Source organism: Ahaetulla prasina, chromosome 1, assembly GCF_028640845.1.
Source record: "Ahaetulla prasina isolate Xishuangbanna chromosome 1, ASM2864084v1, whole genome shotgun sequence".
NCBI classification, from domain to species: domain Eukaryota; kingdom Metazoa; phylum Chordata; class Lepidosauria; order Squamata; family Colubridae; genus Ahaetulla; species Ahaetulla prasina.
Window position 1 is genome coordinate 358561736 of NC_080539.1, and position 15123 is coordinate 358576858.

The 15123-nt window shown below is 46.2% G+C and overlaps 1 protein-coding gene across 5 annotated transcripts in view; it reads right to left on the minus strand.

The window, feature by feature from the left end:
- Window positions 1–5343: 5343 nt before the first annotated feature.
- The window catches only part of MAST3 (microtubule associated serine/threonine kinase 3), a 90510-nt gene continuing 80730 nt past the window's right edge, over window positions 5344–15123 (minus strand). For all 5 annotated transcript variants that reach the window (XM_058163228.1, XM_058163226.1, XM_058163227.1 and 2 more), the window contains 3 exons: window positions 14693–14829; window positions 12862–13043; window positions 5344–10650 (listed from right to left, as the gene is read on the minus strand). In XM_058163228.1, the coding sequence (XP_058019211.1) occupies window positions 9614–10650; window positions 12862–13043; window positions 14693–14829 (1356 nt within the window). In that variant the 3' untranslated portion in view covers window positions 5344–9613. The remainder of the gene's footprint in view (window positions 10651–12861; window positions 13044–14692; window positions 14830–15123) is intronic.

Genomic DNA, 15123 nt, shown 5'->3' on the forward strand with positions numbered 1-15123 from the left:
AATGAGTAAATAAGCAAGAATGAAAATATCAATAAACGGTGTCTTGTAGGGAAGTTTATTTGCTCGACATGCCTCATGAAATTATAGGGAAAAAATGGAGGTGTCTGCTACATATGCCACCCCATACTCCTGGTGCTTAACATCGTTAAAAAAACCCCAAGAAAGTCCAGTTGCCTCTTGAAAAAGCACCTTTGGGACAACCATGACCTGGATGACTGAGAATCTCCATAGACATTCTGGAGCTAAAGTGGGATTGAGATTCCTCAAATATGTACAGATTGCAGCAGGCTTATATTTTCATTTAGGAATAAATTGTAATGTAAGTTTCAAGTAAAGGAATGCAGTTTGCTCCTTTTAAAAACATTTCAGATACATTTGATGTGCAACATGTCTCATTTTGGAAAATTTACTTCCTCTATTTTAATACTTCATTTCAGACCCGCTGCTTGCGAAGGGATAGTAAATAAATTTAAGTTACTCACACTGAAACCAGGGGTGAAATGCTCCCAGTTTGGACCGGCTCACCCGACCTGGTAGCGATGGCGGCTGGTGGTTCGGAGAACCGGTAGCAAAAATCCCTGGTCCTGCCCCCTGCCTCTGCTGAGCCGCACCATCATTTTTTTACTTTTAAAAGCAGTTTTTCTTCAGCCGAAAACTTGCCTTTAAAAGTAAAAAAAAAGCCTTTGATGATCCCGCGGCTTGGCTGGGATCGTCAGAACCCTTTAAAGTTTTTTAACAACCTCTTCTGCTGAAGAGATTGTAAAAAAAAGTTTTAAAAGGCTCCTCTGGCGATCCCAGCTGAGTGCCTCATCACCAGAACCTTAAAAAACATGTTTTCTACAAGCTCTTCAGCCGAAGAGCTTGTTAAAACAATTATTTTAAGAGGTTCTGGGCTGTAATGAGGGAACTTCAGCTGGGATCGTCAGAGGAGCTTTTAAAATCTTTTTTTCCTCTGGCGATCCCAGATGAGTTGCCTCATCATCATAGGCTTTTAAAATCATTTTTAACAACCTCTTACAACAGTCCCCAGCCATGCCCACCCACTGCCCCCTCCTCACTTACCTATAATTGCTGCTCCTTTCGGGCTTGCAAAGCCATGGCATCAGCTAGCAACTGAATCTGCCTGCCTGAAACCCATTTCCTCAGTCAGCAACTCAATCTGCCTGCTTTGCTGGCTGAGGAACTCTGGGAATTGAAGTCCACAAACCTTAAAGTTACTAAGGTTGGAGACCCCTGATCTAAAAAATATAAATAAAATAATAAAATATTTGTGCAGCTGAGATTTGGTGTGTTTCTGTAGTGTTTCATTCTAACTATACAAACACACAAAATCTCACAAAGATGTATGAGGCATTTTGTGTGTGTGTGTGTGTCTGTTGTGTTGTGTGTGTGTAAAGTGTGAAAGTTGGTTTTTGAGCTTTTTGTGGCTGTGTGAGGTTCCTGCATGTTGCAGGGGCCATTTTGGGTTAAGTGCAGCTGCTTTTACATTGTGTGTGAGTCAGTTGTGTTGTGTGCGTGTAAAGTGTGAAAGTTGGTTTTTGGTACCTCTTATTGTTTTGTATACTTTATTATTTTTATTATTTATTGTTATTGGCCATGCCCACCCAGTCTTCTGACCACCAAGCCACGCCTATCAATTAAGCCATGCCCAGAGAACCGGTAGGGAAATTTTTTAGATTTCACCCGACTGAAACCTATAAGGAACTTTGTCATAATGACTCACTTGTCCCATTCATTTTTTATTTGATGAACTTAAATCAGGATGTTGCTCAGAAATTCTTGAAATAACAGGAACACATGTCATTCTAAAGTCTTACCATGTGCTTTTTATTTTGGAGTTCTTTGGATATTAATCTTAACTGACGGTCTGCTTGCACCATTTATCGTGCAGCTCAAGTCCCAGAGTGGAAATATTACAGAGATGCAGTGAATAAAAAGTATGGAAACTTCTGTCAAAACTTTTCTTCCCACCATACCCAACGAACCATTTCTTTTCCCAACTACAGGACAGAAATATTACTATTTCCAGGAGCTGTGACACGCAGATCCAAATATGTCTAAATTCTTCTTTCCCAACTCAATGCCTTCCATATGTGTTTTTTGGCACCTGAAATTCCCAGGCCAGTATGCTAATTCTGAGAACTGTAGTTCCAGTTCCTCTGAAGGGCATCAGAGGGCTGGTCTAAAATGTAGTTCCTTTCAAAATCCAGTCTTTATCTTGGCAGTGAGGAAGAAAAGGATACTGGAATCTTCCAGAGGTCTCCATTTTCGGCAACTTTAAAACCTGTGGACTTCAACTCCCAGAATTCCTGATGTTGGCTGAGGAATTCTGGGAGTTGAAGTCCACAAACCTTAAAAGTTGCCAAGGTTGGAGAACCTTGCATATACTTTGAGATTTGTCTTCCCCTGGCCCAGCTGTTTTATCACCTATATATATATATATGGGCCTGGCTCCATTTGTCTTATAATTCCCATTTCAATCAAGTTTCTAGTGGGAGCCATGATACCATTTTGTGTGGTGTAACTGTGAAAAAGTGGGGTATTAAAACTGATCAAGGCAGTTTCTTTCAAAAAACATATATTTTGGATGTATCTTGGTGAGCTCCGAGAGAAAAAGGACACCCGAAGAGATCAAAATCTGTTCTCCTTCCCCAGCGTAAATTTCCTCAGCATTTACAGGTAAGGAAAGGAGGCGGAGGAAACCAAATCCATTTGGAAAAGCGCAGAAGGCCCACAGAAAGCATATTTGGGGGAATTATTTTAAAAGCAGCCTGCCTCCTGCAAGTCCTGGGGAGTTCGTTCCAGAGGCGGGAGCCCCACAGAAGGCCCTTCCCCTGGGTGTCGCCAGGCGACACTGTCGCGCCGGCGGCACCCTGAGAGTCCCTCTCTGTGAGCGCACGGGTCGGTGAGAGGTATTGGTAGCAGCAGGCGGTCCCGTAAGTAACCCGGCCCTATGCCATGGGCGCTTTAAAGGCGTTCACCAACACCTTGAAGCGCACCGGAAGGCCACAGGTAGCCAGTGCAGCCTGCGCAGGATAGGTGTCACTCGGGAGCCACGAGGGCTCCCTCTATCACCAGCGCAGCTGCATTCTGGACCAACTGCAGCCTCCGGATGCCCTTCAAGGGAGCCCCATGTAGAGAGCATTGCAGTAGTCAGGCGAGGCGTCACAAGGGCGTGGTGACTGTGCACAAGGCATCCCGGTCTAGAAAGGCGCAACTGGCGCACCAGGCGAACCTGGTGGAAAGCTCTCCTGGAGCGGCCGTCAAATGATCTTCAAAAGACAGCCGTGCATCCAGGAGAACGCCCAAATTCGCACCCTCTCCGCCGGGGCCAATGACTCGCTCCCGACAGTCAGCGCGGACTCAGCTGACTGTGCGGGATGCCGGCATCCACAGCCACTCCGTCTTGGAGGATTGAGCTTGAGCCTGTTTCTCCCCATCCAGACCCGTCGGCTTCCAAACACCGGGACAGCACTTGATAGCTTCATTGGGGTGGCCGGTGTGGAAAATACAGCTGGGTGTCATCAGCGTACAGCTGGTACCTCACACGAAGCCACTGATGATCTCACCCAGCGGCTTCATATAGATGTTGAACAGAAGGCGAGAGAATCGACCCCTGCGGCACCCACAAGTGAGGCGCGCGGGTGACCTCTGCCCGTCAACACCGTCTGCGACGGTCGGAGAGATGGGAGAGAACCACCGATAAGCGGTGCCTCCACTCCCAATCCCTCAACGGCGCAGCAGGATACCATGGTCGATGGTATCAAAAGCCGCTGAGAGGTCTAATAGGACCAGGGCAGAGGAATAACCCTATCCTGGCCCTCCAGAGATCATCCACCAACGCGACCAAAGCCGTCTCAGTGCTGTAACGGGTCGGAAGCCGGACTGGAGCAGGTCCAGATAGACAGTTTCCTCCAGGTGCAGGGGAAACTGATATGCCACCATACTCTCTACAACCTTCGCCGCGGCGGGTTGGAGACGGGCGATAATTACCTAAAACAGCGGGTCAGGAAGGCTTCTTGAGGAGGGCCTCACCACCGCCTCTTTCAAGGCGGCGGAAGACTCCTCCAACAAGGAAGCTCGTAATCCCCTGGAGCCAGCCTCGTGTCACCTCCTGAGTGGCCAGCACCAGCCAGGAGGGCAGGTCCAATAAACACGTGGTGGCATTCAATCTACCCAGCAACCTGTCCATGTCCTCGGGAGTCACAGGGTCAAACTCATCCCACACAACATCACCAAGACCGCCCTCAGATACCCGTCTGAATCGCCACAATTTTGGTCCAGACCGTCCCTAAGCTGAGCGATTTTATCGTATAGATAACCGTTAAACTCCTCAGCGTCCCTGCAGCGGGTCATCCCGCTCCCCTGGTGAAGGAGGAGCGGGTCACCCCAGGGCAGCTGGGCGGTTATCTGCCGACGCAATGAGGAGGAGGCGTGAACGCCTCGCTTCCCTCAGTGCCACTAGGTAGGTCCTGGTATAGGATCTAACTAGTGTCCGATCAGCCTCTGAGCGGCTGGACCTCCAGGAACTCTCTAGGCGTCTTCTCCGGCGTTTCATCCCCTCAGCTCCTCGGAGAACCAAGGGCGGTTGGGATCTGCGCGGGTCAGAGGCCGCAAAGGCCTGACACGGTGTAAAGCCCCAGCCGCAGCCCGTTCCCAGGCTGGAGCTAGTTCCTCTGCCGTGCCGTGAGCCAGACCGTCAGGAAGTGGCCCAAGCTCCGTCCGGAACCTCTCAGGGTCCATCAGGCGCCTGGGGCGGTACCACGGTAATGGTTCCGTCTCCCTGCCGTGTTGGGTAGTCAGAAAGTCCAGGCGAAGGAGAGAGTGATCTGACCATGACAAAGGTTCAATGACTATTTCCTTTAAGTCCAGATCTCTCAACCACTGACCAGAGACAAAAATCAGGTCCAGTGTGCCTCCCCCGATGTGAGTGGGGCCATCCACTACTTGAGTCAGGTCCAAGGCCGTCATGGAGGCCAAGAACTCCCGAGCTACTGTCGATGATGGGCCGGCAGATGGCAAGTTAAAGTCCCCCATGACTAAAAGTCTGGGGGTCTCCACTGCCACCCCCGGAAGCACCTCCGGGAGCTCGGGCAGGGCAGCTGTCACGCAGCAAGGAGCCAGGTGCGCCACCAGCAAGCCCATCTGACATCTATGACCCCACCTCACAAAGAGGGATTCACACCCGCAATCTGAGGTACAGTGGTCTCCTCGGCTCTAGACTCTCTTTAATAGCAACCGCCACCCCTCCACCCCTACCCTGGGCCTCGGCTGATGGAATGCACGGAAACCCGGTGGGCACATCTCGACCAGGGCACACCCTTCAGTGCCCAACCAGGTCTCTACTGTCCAGCAAAAGGACCAGTCAAATCCTGCAAACTATTTCCATGGCCTACAGCTAAAATATTTTCAGAGAAAAAAACCAGACCAACCAGTACAGTGGCTTGGCAGGAAAGGAGAGCCTGGACTGGTGCCACCTTATGTCGTTGGCACTGAAGGGAAGTATTTGAACAAAAGGAGGAAAAAGTTCACGAGAGCCAGTGGTGGTGGGTCAGCACCTCCCCACCTTAGTTGAGTAAGGAATATGGGTAGTTCTTGGCTTTTTGTTCTTCTTCCGTGTCTAGATCAAACTTTAAACTGCCAGAATGAAGCCACCTTCTTGGCTTTGACGTTGGCCAAAACAAAATTATCGGTATATGTTTCAGGTAGTCCTTGGCTTACAACCATTCATTTAGTAACCATTTGAAGTTACAACAGCACTGAAAAGAAGTGACTTATGCCTGGTTTTCACACTTATAACCACTGCAGCATTCCCATGGTCACATGATCAAAATTTGGGCATTTCACTTGGCAACTGGCATGTATCTATGACAGCTGCACTAACCTGGGATTGTGTGATCACAATTTGTAACATTCCCAGCCAGCTTCCGGCAAGCAAAGCCAATGGGGGAAAGCCAGATTCACTTAATAACCGCAGTGATTTATTTAACTGCTGTGGCAATAGTAAAATAGCAATAGCGCTGAGACTTATATACCGCTTCACAGTGCTTTACAGCTCTATATAAGCGGGTTTGCAGAGTCAGCATATTGCCCGCAACAATTTGAGTCCTCATTTTATTGACTTCGGAAGGATGGAAAGCTGAGTCATCCTTGAGCTGGTGAGAATCAAACTGCTGGCAGTTGGCAGAATTTGCCAGCAATTCTGCACTTTTACAACTCATGGCTCTGATGGGTCAAAGCTCACTTAACAACTGTCCTGCTTAGCAACAGAAATTTTGGACTCCATGGTGGTTGTAAGTGGCGGACTACCTGCATGTTGCTCATTCCTTGAATCATCATTTTAAAGAGGAACTCTGTGGGGTCAACTCCTGTAAGCACTGGTATAATTGATAGGTTACCAATGATGAAACTGAGAATTCACTATTCTCTGTTTTCCAAGCGTGAGGAGATTCTTGTGAAAACGGTTTAGGAAAAAGAATTTGGAGTTCTTCCCCTCCTGCTCCTCCTTCCCTCTGGGAAAGCATTTATCATGTGCCAGTGACAGTTTTCTATGAATTTTTACTTCGGAGCCATCAAGCCTAGTTCTTCCCTTCTGTGAAAAAGAAGCCAGTTTTCCTTCATGTGCTGGGCAACTGCTCAAATAAGAGCTTAGAAATTAGCAAAAAAAAAGAAGAAGAAGAAGAGGGGAAACAGAGCTTTCCCCAATGAAACAAAATGTAAAATGTGTACTGCTGCCAGCAGTTCTAAATGCGCTTTGGGTAAAAATGTTATTGAGAGGACCACAAACTGCTGATCAGAAGACATCTGAATATTATGAAATAACTGCACCGTGACTACATCAGGCCTTGATCTTGTGGTTTTGTAAAAGGATAAGGAACCAAGAGTTGCATTTCAGGAAAAGAACATTATCGGTGGATCTCAGGAAAAGATGTAACCGATTACAAGCAGACCTTAACTTCCAATTGTTCATTTAATAACGGTTCAAAGTTATGATGACCTTGGGGGAAAAAAGCAATTTAATGATGTGCACTCACGCTTAACGACTGTCGCATCATCTCTCCAGTCGCAGGATCACAATTGAAGGGCTTGGGAACTGACTCACATTTACAACCGGTTGAAATGTCCCGGTGGACGTGCGATTGTGGTTTGTGATCCTTTTCTTACCGATTTCCCAAAAAAAGAGCACCCCCTGGGGAACTGGTTTTGTTTAATGACTGTCTAATTTGCTACATAACTGCCAGAGAAACAATCATACAACTGGATTTCTCTCTACTTATGACGATGATTTATGATGGAAATTCCAGTCCAATTGTGGCCGTAAGTCAAGGATTACCTGTATTCATTTTAAGTATTCAATGAACCTTAGAAAAAGAGAATGCAGAGCTGGACTCTCACCCAACTGTCCACCAAGCCACATTCATCTTCAGGGACTCATTCTTACATTCTGATTAAACTTTAAAAATAATCCTGGATAGCCTTTGAGAAAATAGGACAGCCTACTCCAACTTGGCACTTTGTGGGTGTGTTGCAACTGCAAACTTCCCAGATACTATTGGGAATTTAAGAGAAGCAACTAGACAAAATAGGACATGGAATGGCAAATTAGAGTTGTCTTATAGCAATAGCAATAGCACTTAAGACTTATATACTGCTTCACAGTGCTTTATAGCCCTCTCTAAGCGGTTTACAGAGTCAGCATATTCCCCCCCAACAATCTCATTTTACCTAGCTCGGAAGGATGGAAGGCTGAGTCAGCCTTGAGCCTGGTGAGATTCAATCTGCCAAACTGCTAGCAGCCCGTGATCAGCAGGAGTAGCCTGTAGTACTGTACTCTAACCACTGCGCCTAGATCAAACCTTTGAACCATCTAAGCTGAAATTGTCAGTGCTTACAAAGTCTCACGCAGAAAGATATTTCTTATCCTGATACTTAAGATCCTTCATTGGAAATGCCAATAAGAACTGACTAACTCTCAATTTATGAACAAAATTGAGCCTGGGATTTTGATTATAAATTGTTGCGGTCATAAATCAAGTCACCATGTGACCGGATGTCATTTAAAAATGTCATAAATTGTGATCACATGATCACAGGAGACAGCAACTGGTTGTAAAAGTGAGCCAGTTGCCAAGTACCCAAACTGCACTCCCATGACTGCAGGGGTGATGTGGCAGGTTACCAGAACCAGGCGGAGAGGCGTGGTCTCTACAGCCCGCGAAAGTGCTCCGTTGGAGAATGTGATTTATGACACACCCTGGGAAGAGGGGGAAACAGGACCATAATTGGGCCGTAAATTCCGTAGAGCAGAGCTGACTTCACTTTGGTACATGCTGACATGTTGCTCCTAATAACTGGATTTCTTTTGAAACTTGGCTCAAGGCTCATGGTTTAATTAGGGCATCCATTGGAATCCTGACATATAATTTTGAAGACAACTGGTAGCTTTTTTGAGTCCATCATAACTTTGAACTGTTGTTAAACAACCGGTCCTAAGTCGACCGGTTGTACTTTGCTGAATTTGAACCTCTATGCATTCCGCTGTGACCTCCTGAGAATAAGTGCATCCTTTGGAAGGTGTGTTGATGTGTCTGACTCATATTCAAAGACAGAGATTCCTTCAAAACCTTTTTGAGGACATCCCCTTCCCTCAAGAAGTTTCCATTTGCTACAGAGAAGATGTAAAGAGGGAGAAGATGCTCTCCAAATCTCATTCCCCCGTTTTTTGGGGATTTTGCAATAGATCTAGAAATGGTGTAGGATGAAGAACCCCACCTTATTCTTCCACAGTAACTATGATACAACCAAATGGGAACCCCCACAACAGTCCCCCAAAAGAAAATCTCAAGGTCATAGATAGAAAAATAATGCAATGGAACCGAAGACTTCTGAATTGCTCCAATGAAAGTTTCTGGATATAAACTGAACAGGACCACGCTGGTTTTCTTTTCTTGTTTACCCCCTTGGCTTTCCTTCTCAATTTTCGATCAAATATTTGCAAGACAAGAGCTGGCAGTAGGTTAGGGTATCAACGGCATACATAGGCACTGCAACGTTTACAGATGTCACAGGATAGGGATTTGGAGTTTTCCAACCATTGCTACAATTCCTCCTTTGACCAGTTTCAATGCAAGAGAAGAGGCTCCCTAGAATGAACAGATTGTGCCCCTAGATACTCCCACATATCGTATGCTTTACTATTTCATTTATTACCTTTTCTCACAGTAGCCAAAGGGATAGTGAGAAAAATTATTAATTGCGGAGAGTATTCACTCCAGAAGATACCCAGTCCATAGATGGGAAAGTTTAATGCTTGGTTTTAGGGCACCAAATAGAACCAAATCTGTTAGCCCCAAATCTGAGTGAAATGGGAATGTTTTCTAATTAGTAAAAAAGCAGCACTGCCTTTATCTTCAGCCTGAATCACCACCAACTCTGCCCTGTGAGGGAGTGCCCAAGGCCCAAGGAAAAGGAGGAAGTGGTAAATAGCTGGAAAAGACCTCATCAGCAGAATAAAAATGGGACCCCAAAGTTCTCAATCCTTGGCATTAGCTGACTTTCTTTGAAGCACTCCCTTTGGTCCGCTAGGGACAAGTGGTTTTAACAGGTCGTCCAGTCATTTTCCCAAATTCTCCGGTAATTGCCACTTCAGGGAGGGTGAAGGTGAGTTCACGGCCTTCTCCCCATGGGTTGTCCTGTGTGTGACTGCAACAGTGGGTGAAGACTCCCTCTGTTCCCAATTTCCCCAGTGCTGGGAGGAGACACTCTTGTACTCAACGGCCATTGTCCCATCAGCTTGCTCAGTGTAGACCCGGGCCTCCAGATGGACAGGGTACGATCCTTGGCATTCCCATGTGGCTGTGATTCCTGCTGGCTCATCCCCTTGCACTGCAATGTCGGGCACGAGGGGCACCTGGGGATCAGGGACAGATGAGCAGCAAGACCTGTCCTCTACCCAGGAAGCTGCATGAGATCCATGCTGCCAGTCTCCAGGTTTACTCTCTGCTTGGGCCTCACCACTGGATGCAAGTTCTGGCTCATCAAAGCTCACTTCCTGGACTGCTTCTTGCTTCTTGAAAGAGTCCCGGCGTTCAGATAAGTTCAGCCGCCGCATCACCACTACTTCGTGGTCTCGATCATGACGTTCCTCAGACCAGTCCCGAAGTCGTGAAATGCCAGTGTCTCCCAGGGTGACCATGCCACTCTCCCTGGCACCTCCATTTCCCAAGTTGGGCGTCTCCAATGTGAGCTTTCGGCTGCCAACCACTTTTTCAGCAAGGGAAGTAGGGATTTTCTCTGTTGACTGGACTCGTTTGAGGAGTGGGGAACGAGAGCTGTCTGCACTGCGAGGCCGGGACACTTGACGGACCATTGTAGGTGGAGACAAGGTTTTGCCTTGGAATGTCTGGACATTTTTTGTAAACAATGGAAGTGGTGAAGGGGATCTTTGTGGGGAGGGAGGTTGGGGGACGGAGGAAGGAGTGCAGGCCAATGGGGAAGGTGGGATGCTGCTGGTTGACTTGCGGCGCCCAACCTTGTAGCGATGACTGTTGACTTTTGGTGCCAAGCCGTGTAGGGAACTTGGTCGGATCTGTCCTGCTGGAGAAGTTGGGGTGCTGGAGGATGGAGAGGGACTCTGGGATGAGACAGAATCTGAGAAAAGTAGAAGCAATTAGGAGGAATATACTGTATATATCTGGTGGCAGGAGATACTTCTACCACCGCTGACTTCCTTTATATTAAAAGTACAAACATGAAAATATGTATTTCAAACGGTTAGCCTAGAATTAGTTCACTCTAAGAAGACTTTATAAGCTTGATTCATTAATATATGGCTGGATACACCATTTCCAAATTAATGTGGTATTAACTTAGTTTCAATAAATCAAAAACATTTTGATTAAAAAGATCCACAAAATAATTATCACCCTATTATCAATGTCAAACTCAAGGCCTGGGGGCCGGATCTGGCCCGCAGGGTGCTTAGATCTGGCCCGTGAGGCCACCCTGGAAACAGTGAAGGACCAGCCCACACTGCTTCTGCCAGTGAAAACGGAACTCGAGGGCTGCGGGTGCCCCTCCAGAGCTCCATTTTCTCTGGCAGAGGGTTAAAGGAGGCCATCACAACCGAAAATAGAGCTCGGGAGCCCGTTTCCACTGGCCGAGTGATCGGGCCACCAGATGTGCCCTGATACAAGTGACGTCAAGTTGGTCACGCCCATCCTGGCCCCAAGATCAAACACAACTCTGATGCGGCCCTCAATGAAATAGAGTTTGACAATCCTGTCCTATACGGCTTAGGGCCTAGATATATTCAAGTCCACTACTCTGAAATGAATGTACCTGTTCAGTTGGATTATGAACCTCATTGAGAGTCCCATCACTAAGGGAATTTTGTCCACAAAACCCCATGATTGGGCCTTCTCAGTGGTGGCACCCATTATCCTTTTTCTTGTTTTTGTTCCTGTCACTTGTTTTTTTGCATTTGTGTTGTTTTTAATGCATTGTCTTTTCTTAAAGCCACTTTGTAGTAGAGCAGCACAGAATATTATTATTATTATAACTTTTATTCATTAAACATGAATCTCAGTAAATTGAGCATTTAAAAATGTATCAAAAATATCATTGACTGGCTCTGATGGTTGATACGGGTTGCTGCCAGCATCCGAGGTATCAACCAAGTATATTATTATTATTATTATACTGTTGTGTTTTATGAACCTTTTTAATATATCAAGGAGCCTGTATGATTTCTCTTTTCAAGCAGCTGGGTTTTGCTTCCTAAGAGTTCTCCACTTCGATAAAGAAGACAAATCTGTTAATAATAGAGATTAAGATTAACCTTTTGGACAAAGTAAAAAAGTAATCTGAGGAGTCTAACTTTTCAGTAATTAATTCACAGTTACAGCAGGAAACAAAGCCTGAAGCTTTATTCTTTAATGAAAGTAATCATTCAACCGGCAGCCTGAGAAGAGAGTCCTACAAAGCAACATAATGTGCTGATAAAATCTGGAGCAACTGGGGTGTAATAGATGGATAAACGTAAATGCTAAACTTCTTAATAGGAGTTACTTCCAAAAGCCTTCCCATCAGTTACTTAATGACTAGTACAACAGTTTGTTTAGTGACCGTTCAAATTTATAATGGCACTGAAAAAAGTGACCTATGAGTTTTTCACACTTACGACAGTTGTGGCATCCCCTTGGTCACATGATCAAAATTCAGACGCTTGGCAACTGATTCATATTTATGACGGTTGCAGTGTCCTGGGCTCATGTGATCCCCTTTTGTGACCTTCTGACAAGCGAAGTCAATGGGGAAGCCGTAACAACTGTGTTACTAACTTAACAACCGTGGCAGGAAAGTTCATAAAACAGGGCAAAACTCACTTAACAAATGTCTCACTTAACAACAGAAATAGACCCAACTGTAGTGGTGAATCAAGGATTGCCTATGTGGATTTTTTTTTACATAAAGAATAATGTGTTCAGTTTGAGTGGAAATGAAAATAAACCAGGTGGTCTTATAATTTTAGGAAAAAAATAATAGCAATAGCACTTGAGAATTATATACCGCTTCATAGTAGTGCTTTACAGCCCTGTCTAAGTGGTTTACAAATGTCAGCTAATTGCCCCCAACAATCTGGGTCCTCATTTTACCGACCTCAGAAGGATGGAAGGCTGAGTCGACCCTGAGCCGGTGAGAATCAAACTGCTGGCAGTCGGCAGAGTTAGCCTGCAACACTGCATTCTAACCCCTGCGCCACCACGGCTCTTACAACTTTTATTCATCCCAACAGATGTAGCTGATGAAGAAGTCTAAGTGGGAAAAGGACTTTGTGAGAGATTCACAAGATCCTCCTACCTGGCATGAAATCCGGGACAGGGCTGCGGCAAGAAGCGGTCGATCCAGGGGATGAGCTGTGCGTTGGGGATCCAGGAAGGCTCTCGCTGGATGACAGAGAATGATGGAGCCCAGAGGAAAAACTGCGGCTGGTGTGCAGAACGGAAGTTTGCTTTGAGATCTTCTTGAATAGGGATTTCCGTCTAGGAAGGAGGGGGAGGAGAGGAGAGGAGAAGGACACTTGCTAAGGGTTCCAACATTTGAAGAACCAGAATGATGGTTGATTTGAGGTTTGTTTTATCAGCTGTATCTCAATGTAGACTTGAAATCATTGTCCTGTCCTACTCAGCCAGTTTTAGCATCAACAGATAAAACATCACTGAAGCAAGAACGTAAGGGGAGGAAGAATTTCTTGTGGGCGAGGGTATATATATTTATTCTATTTTAAAAGATTGGCGCTCTGAGGGTTACAGGGGTGTGGCTTGAGTCACTGCAGCTGACTCAATGGATAAGAGTCTTGTGAGATCTTATATACAGTGGTACCTTGGTACTCAACTGCTTTGAAACTCCTTGAATTTGGTACTCAATGCGTTTTGATGTGAAAATTTTGTCCTGGTGCCCATTGTTTGTTTGGTACGCGATGCACAAACTAGAACTTGTCACTGTCAGTTGCCTCGTGACTCACTACATTATTTCTTATCAGGAAAATTGTTTTTGGTACTCATCACGCTTCCTGGAACCAATTAACGACAAGTACCAAGGTACTACTATATTTATTTTCAGGATATTTAGGAATAAGGCTGACAATCTCTGCAAAAATCAGCATTTATAGCTTGCCCCGAACAAGTTCAGATAGAAGAAGAGGCCAACTCACAAACCATGAAAGACCTATTGGATTAAGATGATGACCAGGTTCTGTTCCATCAACAGATAGGTGTGTAGATAAGTAATTAGGTAGGTAGGTAGATAAGAAAGAATCGAATCGAATAACAGAGTTGGAAGGGACCTTGGAGGTCTTCTAGTCCAGGGGTCTCCAACCTCGGTCGCTTTAAGACTTGTGGACTTCAACTCCCAGAGTCCCTCAGCCAGCAAAGCTGGCTGAGGAACTCTGGGAGTTGAAGTCCACAAGTCTTAAAGGGACCAAGGTTGGAGACCCCTGTTCTAGTCCAACCCTCTGCTTAGGCAGGAAACCCCATACCAGTGATGGCTAACCTTTTTTTCCTCGGGTGCCAAAAGCACATGCGCGTGCACAATAGCATATATGTACATGCACGATAATGCAATGCCCTACACACATACCCTCTGGACTTTCCTGGAGCCTCCAGGAGGGCAAAAACGGTCTCCCCTGGCCCTCTGGAAGCCAGAAACAGCCCGTTTCCAGACTTCTGTTAGGCCAGTTTCTCGCCCTCCCAGAACCTCCACGTGAGCCCTGTACTTACCTGGCATCCAAAACGGGCTGCATGGAGACTTCTGGGAGGGGTGTCATGGGCATGCGCGCGTGTCTCCTGCATGCATGGCAGAGAGCTGAAAATCAGCTGGCCGGCGGGAGGCACACACACATGCGTGGTGAAGCTGATCTAGGGTGATGGTTCGCGTGCCTGCAGAAATGCCTGCATGCCACCTGTGGCGCGTGTGCCATAAGTTCGCCATCTCAGCCCTATACCAGTTCAGACAAATAGTTATCCAATCTCTTCTTAAAAACTTCCAGTGTTGCAGCATTTACAACTTCTGGAGGCAAATTGTTCCACTCATCCAAAGCACCGGGCCTCACCCAATTCCAAGCTCGTCTTAGTTACCTTCCTCAATTCAACACCAATTCTATTAACGTCCTTGCTTGATCCCAGCCACCTACTTGTCCTGGCTGTCCCGTTTGCGATTCTTCTTACACCGCCGGGCCATCCGTGTCTTGGAACTATTCTTGCGCGCAGGGCCCACTCTGATGCTAGTGTTCTCTAGGGCAGTCGTCCTCAGGGATACCTTGTTTCCACTCTGCAAGAGGGATGGAGAGCTGTTGGATCCCCCAAAAGGCCATCCTTGAAAGGATACGTCCCACCATTCACAGAAATGCTACAGACACTTATGGATAGAACACGTTCACATTACATGTAATCCTCAAGTTACAACCACTTGTTTAGCAACTGTCTGAATTACAATAGCACTGAAAAAAAGTGACTTTTACAATTGGTCCTCGCACTTATGACTGTTGCAGCATGTCTCCAGACACATGATCAAAATTCGGGCACTTGGCAATCAGCATGTGTTTATGATGGCTGCAGCATCTTG